Source organism: Neoarius graeffei, chromosome 20, assembly GCF_027579695.1.
Source record: "Neoarius graeffei isolate fNeoGra1 chromosome 20, fNeoGra1.pri, whole genome shotgun sequence".
Taxonomy (NCBI): Eukaryota; Metazoa; Chordata; class Actinopteri; order Siluriformes; family Ariidae; genus Neoarius; species Neoarius graeffei.
This window is the reverse complement of record NC_083588.1, coordinates 13728331-13746242: the sequence shown is the minus strand read 5'-3', so window position 1 is coordinate 13746242 and position 17912 is coordinate 13728331. Positions and strand designations below refer to the sequence as shown.

Sequence of the window (17912 nt, the reverse complement as noted above, 5' to 3'; positions counted from 1 at the left end):
ATATATCAGTTATATTACTCTGTATAATAAAAACATAGTTATGTATGCGTGAACCTGCATCTCACACCCACACTGATGACCGGCAATGCAGCTTGACTTTTCTTACTGTCATATCTTGCTGCATATCAGCACCATCTGGATACTTTCATCAACATTCTACTAATTTGATTTGGCAAGTGGTGTTCCAAGAGGGCCAATATTGAATATAACAGCACTGTTACATTTCACTGTTTGTATCTTCTGCTTGTCTGTTTTTGGTACATAAAATTCCAGTTCGAGCAATAGTTTATTACATTGAAACCACTGGAACTACACTTTCTACAGACGGTCAGTCAGTCTTTGTTGCATTTCAACACATACAGTAGCACTTCATCCAACTGCAGCTTCTTGAGGGACTAGTTTCATTGACAGAGGAAAAGCAAATAAACTACAGTTTCATGAATATGGCCGAATCAGCTCATGCAATATTGCTTCAAGGCAGAGTAGGTGATTTTGAAGCAACCAGCAAGAGTAAGCTAGATTTTGAAAGTATCCAACCGAAAAATCCCACCCCCTCCTTTCAGACTTGCCTCCAAAGTCACTCATCTAAAACACATGAACGTGCACTGCCTGTTGACTGCTGGAGGACAATTCCATGAGAGAGTGTTGGGGAGAGGATCATAGCACCTCCTTGTTTGTTTCTGGCATATGGTTCTTTCCCCATTTAATTTGCCAAGCTAACTCCTGAAAGGACAAAAAGAACTTTGATGGAAATTTGCCTTCGACCTACGCATGTGAAACTCATCTGCACTGACATGTGGTATGAAAAGGCCAATAGTGGCAGTACAGGTACAGTACATTATATGGCCAAAAACATTTGGATACTTGACCAATTACACCCATGTGGATGTTGAAAATCACCTTCAAGATTTAGTCCGGTGTTTGCTCTTCTGGGAAGGCTTTCCACTAGATTTTGCAACCTGATGTGGGGATTTGCCCAATCAGCCACTAGAGCATTCGTGAGGTTGGTCACTGATGTCATTTGAGGAGGAGGTCTGGGTTGTGGTTAACATTCCAGTTAAAGTCAGGGCTCTGTGCAGGCCACTCGAGTTCTTTCAAACCAACCTTGGCGAACCATGTCTTTATGGACCTGGCTCCATGCACAGGGGCATTCATGCTGGAACAAGTTTGGGTCACTCATACCCTTTTCCACCAAATCAGTTCCAGGGCTGGTTCGGGGCCAGTGGTGGTGCTGGTTCACAACTCGTTCAACTTGCGAGCCAGCTGAGAACCAGTTTGCTTTTCCATAGCTCGGGGTGCTAAGCGGAGCCACGTCATTATGTTGCTGTATACGTCAGTTACGTCGCTGTATACATCAGTTACGTTGCTGCGTTTGTATAAACCTTGGCGCGAACATTATAGCAACAACAACATGGAGAAGAAGCAGCAGCAACAACAACAACAACAATAATAATAATGGATGACTTTGCGTTTGTACAGCTGCTGCTTCTCGCCGCTTAAAAATGGCGACCTTTCGCGATCTTGCTATTGTTGTTGGTCTTAACAACCCCCCCCGCTGACGTAAGCAGTTCTTTCCTCTGGCCCAGCAGAGAGTTGGTGCTAGCCTGGAACCGGTTTTTCTGGCCCCAGAGCCAGTTCTTTGTCAGTGGAATCAGAAAACCCGGTTCCAAACTAAGCACTGGCCCCGAACCTGCCCTGGAACTGCTTTGGTGGAAAAGGGGCATTAATTCCAGTGAAGTGAGATCATAATGCTATAATACACAAAGACATTCCAGACAATTGTCTTCTTCCAACTTTGTGGCAACAGTTTGGGGAAGACTGATACATGAATGTGACCGTCAGCTGTCCAAAAATGTTAGCTATATTGTGTAGCTATAACCACAAACAGTCCCATTATTGGAGAACTGGCTCTCCAGCATATATCTGTATTACCTTCCCCTGAACAAGGGTCGAGACTGGGATGAAGCCAAAGAAATACACCTGTGGAAAACACAGGAGTATGGTGTGATCACAACAAGCCAGTGAAGAGTGTGACATACATCAGTGTAAAATAAATGCAACTGTATATATACATCTTCCACTTTGCACACACACGTGAATAAATTTTCTTCCTTGTGTTCATAGACAGTTACTTATTATACTTTTTGTTATGTAAGCCAGCTGCATTCAGTAATGGTGGCCCAGTGATTAAAGACAATGAGGTGCTGATCAAAAGGTCAAGCCCCAGCAATGCCCAACACTTAACTCTGTCTGCTTCAGGGATGCTGTATCATGGCTCACAAACTGGGATAACATCTATTTATGATAAGAAAAGAATTTCACTGTATTGTAGTGTACGTGTAAGGCACAATAGAGTAAGAAGGTTCTGGATTCAAACCTCATGGCCGACTAGGGCCTTACTGTTACCACTTTTTAATCAACAGGGACCGGGTTCTTGAACCAGTTCCATTCAGAATTCCTTGACCCTTGGTGCCAGCTAGCAACCCAGCCCATTTTTTCACCAGTTTTGAGCAGACCCATTGTAATTAAGGATGCGTCATGAACGGAGCGCGTTGCACAATGTCCAATGGAAGTAAACAGTTAGTAGCAAGATGGTAGAGCGCATTGATTACCAGCAAGCTTTTGTTCTGTTATTGCACAGATTTGTTTTCATGAAATTTTTCTGAAGATGTATCCTTTTCTGTTGCATTCTCCATTGCTGTGCTCTGCTTCTTCTCAAAACTAATGACACACCCACTGATGCCATCACAGGTTGTGTTGGAAAAAACAGGTACCGGTATATTTTGGTTCCAGCTAGAACCAAATTTTCAGATTCAGAATCAATTTATTTTTGGTCAACATGCTGTGAACGGTTCAAAATTTGGTGCCTGAACCACGACAGAACCCATTGGCGGAAAAGGGGTATGCGTGGAGTTTGTGTGTTCTCCCCGATAGCTTAGTGCCTCTTGCCTGAAGTCAGCTGGGATTGGCTCAAGCTTCCCCTGTGACGCTGACAGATAAGCCATATAAATAAAACTGGTCCACAGCCAAAATGCTTCCAAAATAGTCAAACTTTACGAATTCTGGGTCGCTGAGAACGAAAATGAAACTGAAAATTGTTCATTGGCTCTAGTTTTCAAGATTAGCTCTATGAATAAATCTGTGATTGAGTTTGGATCGTACCGTACTTTTTTGGCAAAACAATGAATGATGCAATCTGAAGCCAGTATTGCATCATACATGATATTATGTTATTCCTAGAAATCACTGCTGATGCAGTGACTATCACTATCACAGTGACATCACTATGCTTCACAAACTGCCCTGTATCAGCTAAAAAAAATAAAAATAAATATCATACAGGGCTGTGCACTCGAGATTAAGTCTTTGCTTGACAAGAGATACTCCATTTCATGAATACAAGAGACAAGCTACCAAAAAGCACTGAGTACACACTGAATAAGAACTAAACCTATTCAGTATTTACATGTTTTTCCCCCCCATTTGGTTCATAATACATTTTATTGATAGAAACTTTTTGCTGATTTTCTCACGTTACATAAACAGGTGAAATATCATGTAAACCAACCATAAGCACATGAAGAGACCTCGGTTTACAATTTATACTTAAAACGTTACTATCTACACAATGTACCTAAGTATAAAATGTAAAATCTTAAATATCTTGGAAGCCGCAGCCAATCAGCTGTTTTAATTGTCATATTTGAATTCAACACACCAAACTTCATAACAAACAGCTAATTTAGTTTATTAACACAAATCTATTAACCATAATAAGGATGTGTTGTACAAAGGCAGCACGACATAAAAGTGCACAATGATGCTGATATCTTGTGTCCTTTGTATAAAGTGGAGGTTTTAGAATAATTCAGACACACACAGCATTCTCTGCCAAACTGCCTTTATTTTGTCATAATACACAGTAAAATAATATGCTTATGTCTTCAGTCATCTCTCATCTGTCTCACTGCAGAGGACACACACACCATTTATCATGGGGTTATTTCAGCAGCCACTCGTTCACTGCAAATAAAACACAATCAATAGAGATCATGTTCAATGATGATATATTAATATTGCAAAGTATACTGTAATGTGTGTAACACATACCCCTGTAATGTGTCCTGAGTGTATTAGCACACTGGTGTGTGTGCGTATTGACGTTGATATTGGTGTGTATGCAGCGCTGGTTTAGGCTCTGTTGTGGCCGATAGTTATCACTTAAACTGAGGAAGATCTGAGACGCTGCATTTTGACTGAGGAGACGCAGAGACTGCAGCTACACACACACACACACACACACACACACACACACACACACGTAAGAAGGCAATTTAGAAAGCAGCAGCTGAAATATCTTGGCAGTATATTATCATCAAATTCAAATGCAGGCAAGGTATAGAAAAAGGTTTAAAAAAAACCCAAACAAACATGCTATAGACTTCTCAGAACATCTGAACCATGTTAGGCATTTTAAATATTCTATAACTTTGATTCCAAAAAAAGTTGCAAATCATTTTCAACCTATATTCAATACAAAGTGATTCTGAATTTGCTGCCTGCAACATGTTCCAAAAAAATTTGGGACAGCAGCATATTTACCACTGTGTTGCATCACATTTTCTTTTAACAACACTCAGTAAGCATTTGGAAACTGAGGACACTAATTGTAGAAGTTTTGAACGTGAACTTCAGTTGCTCAGAAGTCCAGGGTCTCCGTTGTTGTATTTTGCACTTCATGAGACACCAAACAGGCCGGCCAGTTTAGCACTCTCCATGTATTCCAACAGAAAACCAATCACAATAGAGTGGTGGTGAGGTGCCATGCAGGTGTCTACACCTTGGACCAGTGCTGCCAAACCTCTCCACTCTTTATTTGACATACAGTGATGCTTGAAAATTTGTGAACCTTTTAGAATTTTCTATATTTTTGCATAAATATGACCTAAAACAACATCAGATTTTCACACAAGTCCTAAAAGTAAAGAGAACCCAGTTAAACAAATGAGACAAAAAAAATATTATACTCGGTCACTTATTTATTGAGGAAAATGATCCAATATTACATATCTGTGAGTGGCAAAAGTATGTGAACCTTTGCTTTCAGTATCTGGTGTGACCCCCTTGTGCAACAATAACTGCAACTAAACGTTTCCGGTAACCGTTGATCAGTCCTGCACACCGGCTTGGAGGAATTTTAGCCCGTTTCTCCGTACAGAACAGCTTCAACTCTGGGATGTTGGTGGGTTTCCTCACATGAACTGTTCACTTCAGGTCTTAGATTAGGTCAGGACTTTGACTTGGCCATTCCAAAACATTAACTTTATTCTTCTTTAACCGTTCTTTGGTAGAACGACTTGTGTGTTTAGGGTCGTTGTCTTGCTGCATGACCCACCTTCTCTTGAGATTCAGTTCATGGACAGATGTCCTGACATTTTCCTTTAAAATTCACTGGTATAATTCAGAATTCACTGTTCCATCAATGATGGCAAGCCGTCCTGGCCCAGATGCAGCAAAACCGGCCCAAACCATGATACTACCACCACCACATTTCACAGATGGGATAAGGTTCTTATGCTGGAATGCAGTGTTTTCCTTTCTCCAAACATAACGCTTCTCATTTAAACCAAAAAGTTCTATGTTGGTCTCATCCGTCCACAAAACATTTTTCCAATAGCCTTCTGGCTTGTCCGCATTATCTTTAGCAAACTGCAGACGGGCAGCAATGTTCTTTTTGGAGAGCAGTGGCTTTCTCCTTGCAACCCTGCCATGCACACCATTGTTGTTCAGTATTCTCCTGATGGTGGACTCATGAACATTAGCCAATGTGAGAGAGGGCTTCAGTCGCTTAGAAGTTACCCTGGGGCCCTTTGTGACCTCTCCGACTATTACACGCCTTGCTCTTGGAATGATCTTTGTTGGTCGACCACTCTTGGAGAGGGTAACAACGGTCTTGAATTTCCTCCATTTGTACACAATCTGTCTGACTGTGGATTGGTGGAGTCTAAACTCTTTAGAGATGGTGTTGTAACCTTTTCCAGCCTGATGAGCATCAGCAACGCTTTTTCTGAGGTCCTCAGAAATCTCCTTTGTTCGTGCCATGATACACTTCCACAAACATGTGTTGTGAAGATCAGACTTTGATAGATCCCCGTTCTTTAAATAAAGCAGGGTGCCCACTCTCACCTGATTGTCATCCCACTGATTGAAAACACCTGACTCTAATTTCACCTTCAAATTAACTGCTAATCCAAGAGGTTCACATACTTTTGCCACTCACAGATATGTAATATTGGATCATTTTCCTCAATAAATAAATGACCAAGTATAATATTTTTGTCTCATTTGTTTAACTGGGTTCTCTTTATCTACTTTTAGGACTTGTGTGAAAATCTATGTTTAAGGTATATAGCAACTGTGTGAGCAAAGTATGGAACAATGAGTCACGTCATTAAATTTTGGGTGTATGCAAATTCTATGCATGGGGCGTAGGCCCGGAACACTCCTTGCATTGTTGCACACATTGATTTGTGTAGTGCACGTACAGACCTTAGCCCTTATGTGATCAGTTTATGGTTCACCTCAATATGCGAGACATAGATGGGTTTATTCATCAGGATCCACGTGACCGTTTCAAGACACGGTGGCACCGTCAGCGAACCTTCATATGTTATAAAGCGCCATGTCTCAGGATACAATTGCTCCAGATCCAATCCCGCAAGTTCATATGAATCATCTGCAAGGAGTTAGAGCAGTTTTTTTTTTTAAGACTCTGTTCTCACTATGTGGCTATTAACTGGTTTACTCTCACTCTGGCTCCACTCATTCGTCATTTTCCAGTTGTTTTTAACGTGATGGTTATTGATCTTACTGTAAATTGAATATTGCTAATGTATTTGTCTGGGCTTTTTGTGTGTGGAAACTTGGATATGTTGTAATCATCAGTCCCACCAAAACAACCATTGTTGATTTAAGCCCGAAGTTAACCAGTCAACAAAACATTAATTTCAGCATGGAATGAAAGCAGTGACGGAGAGAACATGAAGGAAGCTTACGGTGTTGCTTTGTCTCGTGAATGTCAACATTAATATTTTTCAGCCAGCTACACAGGATTAATACAATGTTTCTAGCCTTTCAAGTGTTCTACTTTACAAGTTACTCATCCTACCTGCGATTTAAATCATGCTTTAGTAATCACACAATCGTTAATCACATGTTTAAAAACAATAGACAATCAATCATTTTGCGATGCTGGCGTTGAGCCAATCAGTGACCTTCAGTCTTGCAAATTCCACCCTGAGTAGTGGCATGGATTGATGGGTTGGATGTAGTGTGCATCCACTATTTATACTTAATAATTCAAATAACTAATAATTGATTATGGGTGTGGCCAGTTGGTGGAGCTATAGGAGGAGTCAACCAATCAGGAACCACCTAGAGATATTCCATGATGACTTCATTAAAAAATAAAATAAAATACAAGCAACCCAGAATAAACAGAATAAACAGTATGCACATAATAACATAACAATTTGATCTTTTCATGCTTTTGTCTTCTGTTTCTTTTGCACTGTGTTAAAGCCACAGAAATATATGAACAAGAAATTTATGATTCTTACGTTTATACGTTATTTGAGTGATAATTTCTCGACTCAGCATCCGAAGGAGAAACGGATTAGTGGGGTCTGATATCTGAAAAAATTGAAACACAATCAGTCAGAACACTTTAATGCAGGGGCATCGAGTGCCATATTTGTGTTAAATCCATCAGATTCAGAGAATTTGGAGGGTTTTTTTTTATGAGTGCAGTTCAGACACAGTAATGTAAGATTATGGTCCTAGACTGAGAGCATCAGAAGAGTCACTCTCTGAAATATGATACACAGGAAAAACCATACACAGACCATTGTATCCATCCATTATCTGTAACCACTTATCCTGTGCAGGGTCACAGGCAAGCTGGATCCTATCCCAGCTGACTATAGGCGAGCGGTGGGGCACACCCTAGACAAGTTGCCAGGTCATCGCAGGGCTGACACGTAGAGACGAACAAACATTCACACCTACAGTCAATTTAGAGCCACCAATTAGCTTAACCTGCATGTCTTTGGACTGTGGGGGAAACCAGAGCATCCGGAGGAAACCCGCGCAGACACGGGCAGAACATGCAAACTCCACACAGAAAGTCCCCCGTTGGCCACTGGGCTCGAACCCAGCACCTTCGTGCTGTGAGGTGACAGTGCTAACCACTACACCACCATCAGACCATTGTAGATATTCTTAAGCACGGACATAATATTCGTCTAAATTTTAATAGCCAAAAGATAACCTGTGTGTATATAGGCTACTACATCACCTGTTGTATCACATGGCAACTGGTATTTACTGCTCACAAATTCCATTATCTGCAATACTCCAAGTCTGTGCATCTGTACAGCTGTACACCTGACATCTGTCCAACATTTGCACCGAAGCACTGGAAAAGATGGACAAGCTAGTACTTTTCAGAAAAGATTATTGTGTGAGACAGGTTTGTAGACTTGTTCGTATTTCAAGCTGCAGTTTGTGTCAGGAGTGTCAGGTTGGAATTGGTGGGAAATTTGGATACGCATGTCTCATCTCATCTCATTATCTCTAGCCACTTTATCCTGTTCTACAGGGTCGCAGACTCGCAGGCAAGCTGGAGCCTATCCCAGCTGACTACGGGCGAAAGGCGGGGTACACCCTGGACAAGTCGCCAGGTCATCACAGGGCTGACACATAGACACAGACAACCATTCACACTCACATTCACACCTACGGTCAATTTAGAGTCACCAGTTAACCTAACCGGCATGTCTTTGGACTGTGGGGGAAACCGGAGCACCCGGAGGAAACCCACGCGGACACGGGGAGAACATGCAAATTCCGCACAGAAAGGCCCTCGCCGGCCACGAGGCTCGAACCCAGACCTTCTTGCTGTGAGGCGACAGCGCTAACCACTACACCACCGTGCTGCCCCTGACACGCATGTCATTGCACCCAAATAAAGTCTGGCTACACAATGACTGGTTGGAGGTGCAGTCAACCAGGAGAAACAGGGAGTTAGAGCATGTGAGAGAGTAAACAAAAGGAAGTGAGAGGGTGAAAGAGTCCAGTCCTATAGATGATTTGCAAGCACGTGATCACAATGTGCTACGTCATGAGTGTCCACCATGATGGCAGCCACTGAAAGCGTGTCTGTAAACAATGCTGAATTTTCTCAGCATTACCATGATTTGAACGGTCGGGCAAAGATTCGATACAAAAAGAAGATAGATGTGTGTGGTTTTGATGAATATTATTAAAAAACGTCAGACTTTTCTGAAGATAAGACGCTTCTACTGACCATCGAGTACCCAGATATCGCGTTCTATCTGGTTTGGCTGCCGAAGAATCAAGTCTGACTTTGGATGAAACATAGCCTGTTTTCTGAGTGGGTGCTCAGTCTGGATTGTTTCTATCGTATAATTTTTCTGGCGCTCCTAGAAGCAAAATGGTCATGCACGTGTTAAAATTATAACGACGACCGAGTGAACCACAACAAGTGAACGCTCATTTTATAGCAAAATTCTAGCAACACGAAATAAAATTCTTCCATGATATTTTCGAGAAAACTTTTGAATCTCACCAGAGATAAAATGATCACTGCAAACATGAACTGTTTTGGTTTTAGTCTCTGTTAGGTCAGCCCTGCCGATGTTATTCAGCCGTGCTCGTCTCCTCTCCGTACTAAGCCTCAAGAGTTTCCTCGCCCTCTTTCCGAATCATGGACGGAATTCTAAAAAAATTGGAACGTGCCACGGTCACGAGTAGGTACTGTTGTGACCAAGACCGTATACAGTACAAAGATCTGGCATAACTAAAAGAATGCTTAAATCAGTGGAAAAACAAAGAGAGTTGCACACGCGTGACTATGTTTTGTATGGAATGTTGCTGGATCCCACATTCCTATATCCACCAACATGGCCTATGTCCGGGTTTCTATTTTGCTTTGACGTCACTTGCAAGTCAAGGATACTGTCAGAGGAAAAGGTATTCAGGACTGATTGAGTTGTATCTTTTTATTGTTGAGCAAATGAGGCATAAGTGTTCACTAATCTAATGGGATGCTATCAAAAAAAAAAAAAAAGATAGGGCAACAGTGAGAAATTGTGAAATCTGTACCTAGTGTGGTGTCGACAGTTCATCCATGAACATCAAAACATCTCTATTTTTACACATCATTTATTCAATTAATTTGTGTTGTACTGCTAATAATAGAATTTGTCACAAAACAGCTGGATATACACAGTCATGTGAAAAAGAACGTACACCCTTTTCCAGTTACATGGTTTTACCAATCAAGACATAAAAAAAAAAAATCATCTGATCCTTACCAGGTCCTAAAATTATGCAAATCTAACCTCAAGTGTAAAGCAACACACAACAGAATCCACCATGCCATTATTTATGAAACAAAAATTTCATGAAAATACAGAATCCATGTGTGAAAAAGCAAGTATACGCCAGGATTCAATAGCTTGTAGAACCACCTTTTGCAGCAATAACTTGAAACAATAATTTTCTATATGATTTTATCAGGTTTTTCACATCGTTGTGGAGGAATCTTGGCCCACTCTTCTTTACAACACTGCTTCAGTTCATTCATGTTTGAGGGCATTTGTTCATGCACAGCTCTCTTAAGGTCCCGCTACAGCATTTCAACTGGGTTGAGGTCTGGACTTTGAGGTGGCCATTCCAACACCTTCATCCTTTTCTTTTTCAGCCATTCTGCTGTAGATTTGCTGGTGTGCTTGGGATCATTGTCCTGTTGCATGACCCAATTGTGGCCAAGTTTTAGCTGTTGGACAGATGGCCTCACGTTTGCCTCTCCAATACTTTGGTATACAGAGGAGTTCATGGTTGACTCCTGCAAAGTGTCCAGGCCCTGTGGCTGCAAAACAAGCCCAAATAATCACCCCTCCACCACCGTGTATACCTGTCAACTTTGAGGTTTGAAAAAAAGGGATATTTCCCAGGTTTTTAACTCAAAATAAGGGAAAATTTCGGAAAGTCATACCCTTCACCAAAAGTGGGTGTGTAGTTGAATGGGGGGCAATTTTCTATCTAGTATTTGTGATTTCCTGTACTCTGGTGCATGTTGGTGATAGCCAAGACCCAAACTCAATATGCTTATGGTTTATAGAGTGCATTTGTGAATAAACTATACATTTATTTTTATTTGCTTTCAGTGGTACCAGTTATTTCCCAAATTAAGGGCTAAAATACGTATCTTATGTTAAAATAAGAAAGGTCATTATATAACCAGTCAATAAATTCAATTCCATTGCAATTTATTATGGTTTTACCATAGTCATGGCCTCGGAACACTAGATAGATAGATAGATAGAGTAATAAAGAGAAAGAGTAATATAAGATATTAAACCAAGAGTGATTTAAAATGGGTAAGTTTCAGATAGAAAATAAAATAGACAATGAGTGGATAAAACAGTTAATACACCAATTAGTTTACACTAGGCTATTTATGAGGTCTTAGCCCGGACATACTTAATGTAAACATGTGTAGCTTACCTTTGATTATTTGGGAGGCTTTCGTTTTCCCCATGGAAAATTTCTTTGCGATGGAAGAGTCTGGAAACATTCCAGCCACGCACTTGTTGAAATCATCAAAGAAAGAGAGGCTAATGTTTTTTTTAGCTATTAGCATCGCCATCTTCACCTCAGACCTAATCAGTGTTGCCAGATACTGCTGACGTTTTCCAGCCCAAAATATGTTCAAAACCCACCAAAATGCACTTGAAACCGCCCAACTTGGGCGGGAAACCTCCCAATCTGGCAACACTGGACCTAATCACTTGTTCAGCCTCGCCTCCGGACGTAGTTCGTAATTACTGATGCCTGAGAGGGCGGGGACGTGAATTCATGGCCCGACTTCCTGCTGTAAACTCCTGTCAGAGGCGCGTCATGAATTCTGGACCTACCGACTTTTTTATATTGTGAAAATACAGGACTTTTATATAATGTGAAAATACGGGATATTTTCGGGAAAATAAAAAAAGGGAAGACAGTGGGAAATAAGTCAAAATAAGGGATTTCCCGGGAAAAACAGGAGGGTTGACAGGTATGCCACCGTGCTTGATGGTTGGTATGAGGTGTTTGTGCTGATATGCTGTGTTTGGTTTTCGCCAAACATGGTGCTGTGCATTATGGCCAAGCATTTCCACTTTGGTCTCATCTGTCCAAAGGACACTGTTCCAGAAGGCTTGTGGCTTGTTCAGATGCATCTTTGCAAACCTAAGCCGTGCTGCCATGTTCTTTTTAGATAGAAGAGGCTTTCTTCTGGCAACCCTTCCAGACGAGCCATACTTGCGCAGTCTTTTTCCAGTTGTACTGTGATGAACTTTAACATTTAACATGTTAACTGTGGCCTGTAGAGTCCTAGAAGTAGTTCTTGGTTTTTTTTTTTTTTTTGCGCAATTTCTCTGAGCACTGCACGGTTTGACCTTGGAGAAAATTTGCTGGGACGTCCACTCCTGGGAAGATTGGCAACTGTCTTGAATGTTTTCCACTTCTGAATAATCTCTCTCACAGTAGAATGATGGATTTCAAATTGTTTGGAAATGGCCTTATAATCCTTCTCAGACTGATTTGCAGCAACAATTGCTTCTCTGAGATCATTGCTCTCTGGTTGAGAGTACGTCGTGCGCATTCTGGCTGCCACTTCTCACCGGAGCTTTTTTATTTTATTTTCTCTCCTTTTTTATTTTTTTGTGCGTTTGTGTAGTTTGATGTTTATTTGAGTGCTTTGTCCTCCAGCTGTGGTGTAGCTCCGGACCCAGTTTTGGCCGTTGGTTCCCTCCAGGCCTTGGGTTGCTGTGGGTGATGCCTGTGCTCCCAGCTATGGACTGCAGTGAGCTCGTTGCTCATTTTAACATCGTGGTTGTCCAGCGCTCTGTGCTTTAATGCTTGGCGTGATGTTCCGAGCGATGTTGCTCGGTGGCATCGCGGCGGCTGTGCAGGCGGTTTGAGACATACCAACGCTCTGCGTGGTGGTGCTTCTGTGCTCGCTTTGGGGATCCATGGCGTGGTGTTCGAGTGATGTTACTGGCAGCATCACGGTGGCTGTGCTGGCGGTGTGGGACTTGTTTTCGTGCGCCTTTTGGTGGGACTGTGGCTGCTACACCACTGGAAAGACATCCTGACCCCTATTTGGTGGACTTTTTTTTTTCTGTCTATAATTGTAAAGCGACCTTGGGTTTTGAGAAAGGCGCTATATAAATTGAACCTATTATTATTATTATTATTGCTGATGTCTTTCCTCCTTGGCATTGTGTTAACATACACCTGAGTGCATCAGACCAGCAAACTGTCAAAACTTCTGCTTTTTAAGAGGTGGCCACACTTGCTGATGATCAATTAATCAATTCATTTGATCAGCAACACCTGGCTGCTAACTGCCTTCATAGTTTCTATGGAATCAGTAAGGGTGTACTTAATTTTTCACACACTGCTACTGCATTTTTGGCTTACTTTGTGTGAAATAAATAATGACAGGGTGAATATGTCATGTGTCATTGGTCATCTGAGGTTGTATTTGCCTAATTTTAAGACCTGGTAAGGACCAGATGATTTTTTATTATGTCCTGACATTTAAAACCTAGACTTGAAAGAGGGTGTACTTTCATTTTTCACATGACTGTAGACCCTGATGAGCAAGCTAGAGGTGATGGTGCAAGGAAAATCCACGCTGAGATGAAGAAAATCTGAAGATGAAACCTTGACAGGAATCAGACTCGAAAGGAAACTCATCCTCTTCTGGGTGACACTAGAGAGTGGGATTATAAATCCTAAGGTAACAGTGTACACATGATGAATAGTAAAGTCCAACAGCACTCAATGTATGTTGATATAAATGGTGATATTTCTAGACGTACCGAGGTAAAGTTTGGTGTTCCACAAGGTTCTGTCTTGGGTCCACTGCTTTTTTCTCTATATATGTTACCTCTGGGCGATATTATTCGTAAACATTGTATTAGTTTCCACTGTTATGCTGATGACACACAGTTGTATGTCTCTGCAAAACCTGATGAGAGACACCAGCTTTATAGAATTGAGGAATGTGTTAAGGACATTAGACACTGGATGCTTATTAATTTCCTTCTGCTTAACTCTGACAAGACTGAAGTACTTGTGCTAGGACCACATACAGCTAGAAGTAAGTTTTCTGATTACACAGTGACTCTGGATGGCCTTTCTGTTTCTTCACGTGCAGCAGTAAAAGACCTCGGAGTGATTATTGACCCCAGTCTTTCATTCGAAACTCACATTGATATCACCCGGATAGCTTTCTTTCATCTCAGAAATATTGCAAAGATAAGAAATTTAATGTCATTGCATGATGCAGAAAAACTAGTCCATGCTTTCGTTACCTCCAGGTTGGATTATTGTAATGCCTTACTGTCTGGATGTTCCAATAAGTGCATAAACAAGCTCCAGTTAGTTCAAAATGCAGCAGCAAGAGTCCTTACTAGAACTAGAAAATATGACCACATCACGCCTGTCTTATCCACACTGCATTGGCTCCCAATCAAATTTCGTATTGATTATAAAATACTACTATTGACCTTTAAAGCACTAAATGGTCTCGCACCACAGTACCCGAGTGAACTTCTGCTCCTCTATGACCCGCCACGCCTACCAATTTCAACACTCCGGGGTGCAACTATGTTATTTTGTACATTAAGTCCTTCAAACGAACATGTAACTCAGAAACAAAAAAAACATTAGGCGACATACTGTACATGGCTCATAATAAAACATCAATAGCCTACTGCGCGCATTATTTGAAGGGCATACGACGAGCCTTGCGCTCCGCGAACTCGTCCACGATGCTCTGTATGTCACTGATTCAGTGATCTTTTAAGCGGTAGTCTCACGACCCGAATAGTAAACAATAAACATGGAGGACATGGAGTCGTTAGTGTTGCTGGTCTTGGTGCTGTGGCCTGTTGTCCCCGACAATGCGGACAGATACTTGCAAGAGCGTATAGATGAGGCGAGGCGCATAAGGCTTCAGAAATTCTCGTAATTCATAATTCTTCTTCTTCCGGGTTTGCGGTGTTTACAGATCCCAGCGCGCTCGCGGGGCATGTGAGGACACTCCTCCTCACCAATCAGTGCACAGGGGAGTGTCTGCTCACGCCCCCAACCTCACTCGGCACGGCTTGGCTCGCTTCAGCCCCACTCCAAAACGGTGCGAGTTTTAGGGGCTAAGCAGGGCTGAAACGAGCTGAGTCGTGCTGGTTTTTGGTAGTCGAAACGCGAGCCGTGTCGGGCTGAAGTGAGCTGAAGCGAGCTGAAGTGAGCTGAAAAAGGGTAGTGGAAAAGGGCCAATAGAGTGTTTTGGTAAACTGGGATGTATGGATGCTGTGAGTCCCCACTCGCTTGCTCACTCGAGTTTGTTGACGGTGTAGTGGCTGGCTGCTTTATGTCCCGGGGCTCCCTCATGCCTGTGTTACCTTCTGGCTCTCTCCTTTTAGTTATGCTGTCATAGTTAGTTGCTGGAGTCCCTGCTTGTACTCGGTGCAATATGTATACTGCTCCTACTTATTCAGGTGACATTGGGCATACCTAACCACCTGTGTTTTCTTTCCCTCCCCTCCACCCCAAATCTGTCCCTCTGAGTTACATGGAGTCAACAGGAAATCTTTTGGTGGAGAGGGTGGAGACCTCGACTGGCTATCGTAGCCTGCAGGGAATCGGCCGTCAGACATTCTGTCGCATGTCCCAGACCCGGTGAAATGTAACTGAATTATCTTGGCCAGCCCTAAGGGTCCCATCTGCATCTCATCATTGCTGACGAATGTGCTCCCATCACCCAATCAAGCATCCAGCCAGAGCAGGTCATGATATTTTTTACCATATTAACATGCCATTGTTGTGTGTTATGCCTGATGTAAAGACTCTCGTCTCTGCAAGCCTACCACACAGATTTAATACTTGTCATTTTTAGGGCATACCTAACAACCTGTGTTTTCTTTCTCTCTCTCCCCCCCCCCAATCTGTCCCTCTGAGTTACATGTTGATCCTGGGATTGAGATGCTGGCCTCTTCTGCCCCTCGGACCTGCTTGATCCATCCTGGTGCCCTGTGTCTGGTCGGAGTTTTATCACATCGCTCCTGTGAAGGACGGCCCCATGAGGACAGTTGAGGGTTATACCTGTTAAAACTGTTAATATTATAGTCAGGCTGTCTGTTGTTGCCCAAATGAGGATGGGTTCCCTTTTGAGTCTGGTTCCTCTCGAGGTTTCTTCCTCATGTCGTCTGAGGGAGTTTTTCCTTGCCACCATCGCCACAGGCTTGCTCATTGGGGATAGATTAGGGATAAAATTAGCTCATGTTTTAAGTCGTTCAAATTCTGTAAAGCTGCTTTGCGACAATGTTTATTGTTAAAAGCGCTATACAAATAAACTTGATTTGATTTGATTTGAATGTGTTGGAAAGATGTTCGGTATCTGAGCGAGCCAGGCTTTATGATTACAGCAGCGGTTGTTGAACTCTACAACACCAAGCGATTAATTTGTATAACCTACTCTGATCAGCTCACTGACAGACAGTGCAGGTGTGCGAGTCACAGAAGAAGCATATAAATAAACTGTAATTGGAAAACGGTGGCCAATTAACACACAGCACAACAACAAAACAGAGTGATTCTCAAATGGTTTCTATCCTGTCGTCTGTCTGAGATGAAGGCTACTCCACCATAGAAAGTAACATCTGGTCGTGCACTTTTTAATGTACTATTTAGTATGCTAGCGTGTAATTTGGGATGATGCACAAAGTTCAAAGTCATGAGTCTGGAAAGGAGCCTGGGAAAAACAAGCCATTGATGAAACGTGGAAAATAAATTCACTTATTCCTCCAATGCAAAACCCCCAATAACACCTGGATAACGCTTGTATTTGGCATCTCACTGGCTTTAATAAGTACAGCTCATTTCCATCAGGACAGCATTAAAACACCCAACTATCACTTGAGCTCTTGGTTTCTTGACATAAAATAATGAATATTTATGCTTAGGCTTTGATCCTGCAACAGATTACAAATCTCCTTTCAAAGAAGATGTCTTCTTGTATTGACATGCAAAATTGGTTCTCCCTTTGTTTAGGATGCTATTAGTAAGGTAATGAACATTTGGGAACGTTTTGCTTGATGAATATTAATGATGAGGATTAATGCTGGCAGGTCATCCCTGATGTGCCATCACACTGATCCAGAAAGCAGCTGCATGACTTGGTTTTTTGAATCTTCCCAAGTTCTTCCTCACCAATGGCTTCCTGTTGCTGCATGAACGCGATTTAGAACACTGCAAAGAAAAAAAAAAACAAAAAACGGACCATCCCGCAGTGACCAGAAGGCAGCTATCAAACACTCCTCTGCACCACATTCCCTTCAAGCTGCAAGCCAAGTTTGACCCTTAAGATACAAGGAAGACACGCATGAAGACACTTTCCAGGCACCAAAGTAGTATATCCACCCCTGGCTGTTTAAACCACTGAGACCTATGCGCTGAAGTGCTTGACTGATTTACACAACAGCCAATTTCGTTCAAAATACACCACCTCCCTGAGCAATCTGAACAAACTTGGTAAGTAGATTCAAAAGTGTGTTAAATATGGAGAACACTAAACACTTTTTTTCAACTGTGGGGTATTCTCACAACAGCCTTTACCCATGTCTGCCAACTTTACAGGGAACATATTCTGAAAACCTCACTTTTTCAGGACTCGTGCACATATGGGTGTCTGGAGTGTCTACCAACTCACAAACTCTGAAATAAGACAACACAGTCAGTTTCTTTTGCGCTTCCTGTTTTAGAAAACCTGTGCTTCA

At 42.0% G+C, this 17912-nt stretch overlaps 1 protein-coding gene across 1 annotated transcript in view; it reads right to left on the bottom strand.

Moving 5' to 3' along the window:
* Positions 1-4000: 4000 nt before the first annotated feature.
* ca10b (carbonic anhydrase Xb) overlaps positions 4001-17912 on the bottom strand; it is a 46605-nt gene continuing 32693 nt past the window's right edge. The window contains exons 6-9 of the mRNA XM_060902521.1: positions 7620-7692; positions 6582-6736; positions 4111-4279; positions 4001-4023 (exon numbers count right to left, since the gene is read on the bottom strand). Coding sequence (XP_060758504.1) covers positions 4001-4023; positions 4111-4279; positions 6582-6736; positions 7620-7692 — 420 coding nt within the window. The remainder of the gene's footprint in view (positions 4024-4110; positions 4280-6581; positions 6737-7619; positions 7693-17912) is intronic.